Source organism: Epinephelus moara, chromosome 18, assembly GCF_006386435.1.
Source record: "Epinephelus moara isolate mb chromosome 18, YSFRI_EMoa_1.0, whole genome shotgun sequence".
In the NCBI taxonomy this organism is placed as follows: domain Eukaryota; kingdom Metazoa; phylum Chordata; class Actinopteri; order Perciformes; family Serranidae; genus Epinephelus; species Epinephelus moara.
This window is the reverse complement of record NC_065523.1, coordinates 18,372,294-18,378,989: the sequence shown is the minus strand read 5'-3', so window position 1 is coordinate 18,378,989 and position 6,696 is coordinate 18,372,294. Positions and strand designations below refer to the sequence as shown.

At 39.7% G+C, this 6,696-nt stretch overlaps 1 protein-coding gene across 2 annotated transcripts; it reads right to left on the bottom strand.

Moving 5' to 3' along the window:
• Positions 1-2,493: 2,493 nt before the first annotated feature.
• On the bottom strand, positions 2,494-6,351 carry zfand2a (zinc finger, AN1-type domain 2A). Of its 2 annotated transcripts, none has more exons than XM_050070015.1 (10): positions 6,176-6,351; positions 5,349-5,450; positions 5,172-5,266; positions 4,650-4,781; positions 4,419-4,570; positions 4,185-4,319; positions 3,991-4,066; positions 3,829-3,905; positions 2,954-3,088; positions 2,494-2,806 (listed from the first exon to the last, which is right to left on the bottom strand). In XM_050070015.1, the coding sequence occupies exons 2-9, from the start codon at positions 5,401-5,403 to the stop codon at positions 2,977-2,979; spliced, it is 834 nt and encodes a 277-aa protein (XP_049925972.1). In that variant the 5' UTR covers positions 5,404-5,450; positions 6,176-6,351; the 3' UTR covers positions 2,494-2,806; positions 2,954-2,976. The 2 variants fall into 2 exon arrangements, with proteins under 2 accessions (XP_049925972.1, XP_049925971.1); XM_050070014.1 differs by having other exon boundaries at positions 3,004-3,088.
• Between the last annotated feature and the right edge of the window lie 345 nt (positions 6,352-6,696).

Below are 6,696 nucleotides of genomic sequence, written 5' to 3'. Positions count from 1 at the left end.
TGGCTGTGAAGAGAACAGTGCGCCAATGGCAGACCTGCCAATTCTGGTGTTCTCTGGCAAATGCCAGTCGAGCTGCACGGTGTTGGGCAGAGAGCACAGGTCCCATTAGAGGACGTCAGGTCTTCATCCCACCCTCATGAAGTCTGTTTCTGACAGTTTGGTCAGAAACATGCATACCAGTAGCCTGCTGGAGGTCATTTTTAAGGGCTCTGGCAGTGCTCCTCCTGTTCCTTCTTGCACAAAGGAGCACATACCGGTTCTGCTGCTGGGTTGATGCCCTTCTACGGCCCCTGTCCAGCTCTCCTCGTGTAATGGCCGACCTCCTGATACGTCCTCCATGCTCTTGAGACTTTGTTGGGAGACAATGCAAACCTTGTGACCACATGGATGTGCCATCCTGGAGGAGCTGGACTACCTGTGCAGCCTGATTAGGCTGCAGGTACAGCCTCATGCTTCCAGTAATGACAAGGACACCAGCAGAACACAAAACTAGAGAGGAATCAGTCAGGAAGGATAAGGACTGTGGCCACCACATGTAAAACCATTCCCTTTTTGGGGGTTGTCCTGCTTTGGTCTCTCCATTGCACCTGTTGTCGCTTTCATTTGTGCCAAAGCAGGTGAAACTGATTCACAATCACTCATTCTTCCTAAATGGACAGATTGATATCCCTGAAGATTAACTGACTTGGTGTTATTTTTTGAGCAGTGGATTTACTCTCCTCTAGGGAATAAATCAGCAGTGTGAACATGTTTTGGACTTTGGAGGTGAACAGACAGCCCACATGCCCTGTGCAAACAAAGCCGTTACAAGACAAAATACTCGGGAGCCAAGACAAACCTAGCTGGCATCTCACCTCCCTTACTTGTTGCTCTCACTTGCTCAGACAAACACTCGGCAAAGCACTCAAAACAGCATCTGTGGTAGCTGCAGCTGCTACAGGTGTCTCCAGGACCACATTTTGCCATGTCCGCCACACACATATGCAGCAACATGCCAAATGCATAAGATGATCTAATGCATAATTTAGTTTAATAGGCCTTGAATACATTTTTTAAATTAACTGTATACAGAAAACTAAAGAACCAAACGTCACAATAATAGTGATGAATACTTGGATACATTTTGACAAAGTGTGTTAAAATAATTATCCCAGAAGTGCTGTCACTCTCATCTTTTAATGGTAATTGGATATTTATTTATATATTTATATTTAACTGGATATTTACACATGCTCTCTGCTGCTTGATGAAGTCTTCTCCAGCAGCTGCACGCACTTCAGCTGTGCTTGGTAAATATTGTGATGTAAATGGCTTTGGTTTTGTCAAAACACCCCCAGACAGCATCTCACCTGCTGGCATCGCTGGTCACATCAAACACCTCAGTGGACCTCGACAATGTCTCTCCTCATTATGTAAATGTCAGCAAAGGCAAAAACAGTGGGACAAAAGGGGCAGTCACCTGATTTTACATGACAATTTAATCTCCAAGAACAGTAAACAAACACAGGCTGTGTAGTAAACATCCAAGCCTGCTATGAAAAATTAAATATCATCTGTGAAGTGTTGCTGCCCTCTGCTGTACAAACCCTAAATGACCCACTGCAACAAGTAGACCAACATTTTTCGGTTGATGGAATAGCCATAAATGTTCCCACGATCAGTATTCTGATTGCTTGTTTCATCCGATCAATAGTCCATAACTTAAAAATATGAAGTTTCTGATGATATGAAACACGGTAAAAGCCACAGATCTTTAAATTTCAAAAAAAGTTTGCCGGTTTTGCTTGATAAGTGACTTAAATGATTAAATTGATTAGTAAAGTTGTTGCAGATTGATTGTCCAATGACTAATCACTTAATAGTGTGTACACATAATATATTTGCATCTGTAATGAACTAACTTCATCTTACCATTTGTAAATAATAATCCATTTTAAAGCATAAAAACTAAATTAGAAAACTGTCTTATAAATTTTTCTTACGTAAATTATACAGTAATTCATCGTAAACTTTTAAAGGCTACTGTATTATATCGTAATCCACATCAGCTCTGATGTAAGTCCAGAGTTTGTTGCATTCTTGAACACCAGAATTTATTTAAGAGAGGTGCACTGCATCAAAAATGTTATGCCGCTAATCACTTCAACTGTTTTTACTTCACTATGTTAAAGCCCTGAGACCTTTATCGTAAGGTTTACTAAAGATGCTGCTTGAGAGCCAAAACATAATGTATGAAAACAAAGATGCTTCAGTATTCTCACTCTCACAGTTGCTGTATTTTGCTGAATAAAACTGGCCCGAGCTCAGAAACTGCCTGCAGATTGTATCGTCTGTAAACAAACCCTTCTGCTGAAGAGCTGCATAAACTGTGATAATTCCACTTCACAACACTAAATGGACTGGCGGATTTGACTAAATAACAGGCTTCAGACTCTCAGTGTTAAGTGTGTCTTCAAATCTGAATCAACTGAGCAATTCACAATTCAGGGTGCATCATTTGAAATAATTTATTCAATATTCATATATGGTAATATAATGGTTCCATCATCATCGGCATATAAAATATGTACAGAGCGAAGCATTAGTAAAAATGACAGATCCTGCTGGGAAAGAATGTGCTTATATTGTAGAAGGCGGTAACATCTCAGCAACTTCCAAGAAGGATTTTCTTCATTTAACAATCATTGATCCTGGATATCGATGATTCCAGATGTGCAGGTTCTAGTAGATAGTTAGCACAGCTTGAAGTCTAAATGGTGGTCCGAGATTAAGAAAGGCTGCAATTGGACTGTTTGGACTCCCTCCCCTGAACAAAGACAATAGACATAGTTAGAGACAAAGACTTATTAATCCTCACACACATTGTGCAATTAAAAATGTATGAAAGGCAAATTTGTTTCTTCTGCCAAAAAAGAAAGTTCAAAGAGGATGGATTGCCATGACAACAGTGTACCTCCATGTGTTCCTGTTAGCATGCTACTGACGGCTAAGCTTTCCGGGTACCTGTTGTCTCTGCTGCTGACGTCTGTATTCTTCTTCACTGGCAGCAAGGGCCTGAGCGAGAGCCAGATCCTCCTGCTCCTGAGGGCTGAGGCACACACACAAAGAAAACCTCAGACTCACACACTTACTGAGGAAAAAAACACACACAAAGTAAATTTGTGTGTGTTAGCCTCCCTATTATTATTTGTACAGAAGATTTGAAGACAATGTACCTGACCCATATTGTGTGATTGTACTGGTGTTTGTCCTCTGATGTTTTACTTACAATTTTACTTGGTTGGAGTTTTAATGTTTTGCTTTTAATTAAGCAAAACCTTGTAACCTTGTAAGTGCTACATAGATAGAGATAACTTTGGATTTATTATCAAGTTTGCTTAGTTTATTGGGATCCCTGTTAGTCTACTACACTCAGGTGACACCAAAACACTGCACAACATCTGTTTTACTTTAACAAAATAATCTAAATATATGAAAATAGTTGTGTTTTTCATTTTCTTCCCTGTCAAAATCTGTCCATCTCGTAGTTTAACATGTTTTACTGTCTGATATTGCTAACCTGGATCTTGATAGCCTTGCCGGCATTATAGCACTGTATTTTCACTGAATCAGAGATTCATTCAACATTAGTTACTCTCCACATCTTCCTCACTAGTCACATGCACCTCGTTTTAATACCTCACTGTTCCTCAGTTAGGAAACCAGTGTTTTAAGCTGAAGGTCAGTGAGAAAAACACATTCCACTCCACAGCAGCATGCTAACACAAGTTTGTTAGAAGTGATATTGAGCTGTTAACATGTGTCTGGGTTTTGATGAAGTTTACTCACGTCAAGGCCGGCTGTACTGTCGGCCTCGATTCAGCCAGAGACATCTCCAGAGCCCTTTGTAAAGCCTGCTCCTCGGTCTGCAATGACACATGCTCATGTTTACATTTTCCTCATATCTGGGAGTTATTTTGTCAGATTATGTCATGTGAATAATGTGCATACCATTCCGGCCTGAAATGATGCTGATGGTGGTATTACATTCTGTGCTGAAACGGAAGTAGGAATCCGCTGGGTTGGACTGAGAGGAAAACAAACAAAAACAGTGAATTGTTATTTTTTTCATCTACTTGAAAAAGTAATATGGCTGACCAGTTTCTCCAACACATTTAAAATCAATACTGAAAAGAAGTGTTTACCCAGTGCTGTGGCTTCTGTTGTTTGCACTCACACCATTAGAAACGGGTCTAGAGTATCCCGAACCAGATGAGCTAGAACCAGAGGCAGAGGTGGAGGTGGAGGAAGCACCCTGGGTTCTCATTACAGCAGCATGTCTGCGCCCCAAAAAAAAAATAAAAAAAATCAGCTATTCTTCCTGCAATATTCAGATGGATGGACAGCATTGTCTGAAGATGGAGTGTGACTGTACCCACCCTGATTTGGACAGTGGTTTCCCATCAGTTTTACAATCATGGTCTAGTGGGTGCCGGTGTTTAAGACAGTAATTCAAATGACACTGGTCACAGGTCACTCGCATCATTTCCTTCTGCTTACAGCCTCCTTTTGAACATTTGTTTGTGAAAATCTGAAAGAAAAAAAAAAGTTGTTATTATTGTTTAGATGTTAACTTGTTGTTAGGTGAAACTCCGCAGTTTTATATTAACCTTTCTCTTTCTCTGTGCAGGGTCCGATTTACAGTCTCGATCGATGTGCTCTCCAACTTTAATGTCAGGCATTTCTCCTCTCTTGATAGGAATGGGGATGTTGCACAAAGGGCATACCGGGACTTGGATGTCCTACAAGAAGAAGAAAAAAAAACAGTTGTAAAACTGGTTCACAGATCCTCAGAAAAGGACGGCATTATCGTGACTACTGATGTCAGGTCAGACCGTAACAATATAAAGTTAAACAATATCAGGACACAGTAGTGAGAAATATCATATTGTGATGTAATGCATCCTGATATCATTATTACCTAGACAGAAGATAAACCGTTCTCCTTAGGTTTACAGCGATCAGGTTTGGTTCAAAAACACAAGTTAAAGTGTGATTTAATTGTACTGTACATATATACACTACATCATAAAAACGACCTTAATAAATGGCCTGTTAATTTTGGAACCTTTGAATATGAACTTAATACAACACTGTAAACATAGTACAGAAGTTGCAGTCAGTCAAATTACCTTTTTGTAGGACGACATGCATTTGTGATTTGCATAGGTTATGTGGTCCTTGCAGAAGATCTCTTGACAGGCATCACATTTCATAGGAAGAAAATCTGCAATGTCAAGTAAGGTGTTATGTTTAAGAATCAAACTTAGTTTATTTACATTATCATCTTATAACCAAACAGCACTCACCTAACCGTTTGCAGGTCTTTTCAGAGCAGTGCTCTCCCAAATCTGGAAACTCCATCACTAAGAAAAAAAATCTACAGCTGACAGTGGTGAAATCTTAACAACCTGGGAGGAGGAAGAGAAGAAAATGTTTAGTGATAGATGAAAGTCTGCCTGTATGAGCACTGGAAAAGGTCTCAGTGGACGCTAGCAAACGTTAGCTATAGAATTAGCTGTGTCATTCACAAGTTGACATTACATGCTGCTAGTATCTTATCAAGATTTCTTACAACATTAGCAACTCGTTTTTAATTTTACTGAGAAGTAATGCTGGTTTTGGTGTTAAGAAGTTGTCTTGGTCCTGATAAACTTCATGTTCTGAGTCCCTACAAAGAGGTTGCTAACCTGCTAGCTAGCTAGGCCAAGCTAACTTATACGATTAGGGTGGTAACATAACTGGCTCCAGCTCAAGTAATATATCGGCTTTATGTTGGTTAACAACTTAAAGGCAAACAGACATAACTATACTGTGGCCAAATCATAGTAATGCCATGTTTTGAAATCGCAAACCTTTATTAACAATTAGCTCAGCGCAAATGCTAGCTGCTAACTAGCTTGTGTGTTGTTCAGCAATAAGCCAACGATGTAACTATCGTCTATATAATATGACTACTGTAACGTTACTTCACATTCTCTGTTTTAAGGCTAAACCTCCTGAATAAACACAGTAGATATCAAATGCTAGCATACAGTTGTTGTTTGTCACCGTTAACCAAACTGTACTTATAGCTAACTAAGATAGCTACTTGAATTGGACAGCTAATCTCAGCTCTCGTTTAATTTCTACTCACCAAATCCCGCTTTCTTCTTCGCACAGTTATATTGCAGTAGGATCCAACGATGTTATCTCGAGTAATCCAGATTAATTCCGATTTATCGTGCCTTCCTGACAGCAGTGTAACCACAGATCCCTGAGCACCACTGCCTGTTTTCTACTGAGCTGTCTGTTTTCATCAAGTTTTGATGTGTCACGCACGCTCCGCCCACGAGAATGGTGTAACATCACGTCACGAAATAACTCGTCACCTCAGGTGTGGTTTTTTTAGACGGTCACGAGAAATAACAAGAAAGATCTAGAATATTAGTCATGCCTAAATGGTCCAGAAAGATCCAGATTTTTCATCTCTACAGACTGGTATCATGTGTTTGACATTAGGCGTTTGCTACTGTGATTTTACTTTATGTACAAACTACAGTGGCTGATTTTATTTTATTTGCCAAACATCTCCCTATCCTTGCCTCCTTCTCTGCAAAATTACAGCATGTAGACACTGAAAAATACAGCTGTGTATTTGGGTTTTATTTTTGAAAG

Bases quoted from the DNA above. Each gene is read 5' to 3' on its own strand.
- zfand2a (XM_050070014.1), bottom strand. From the start codon at position 5,403: ATGGAGTTTCCAGATTTGGGAGAGCACTGCTCTGAAAAGACCTGCAAA. The intron at 3,906-3,990 runs GTATGCACATTA...GTGTCATTGCAG, and splicing joins CATCATTTCAGGCCGGAATG to ACCGAGGAGCAGGCTTTACA. The intron at 3,089-3,828 runs GTGAGTAAACTT...TGTGTGCCTCAG, and splicing joins ACAGTACAGCCGGCCTTGAC to CCCTCAGGAGCAGGAGGATC.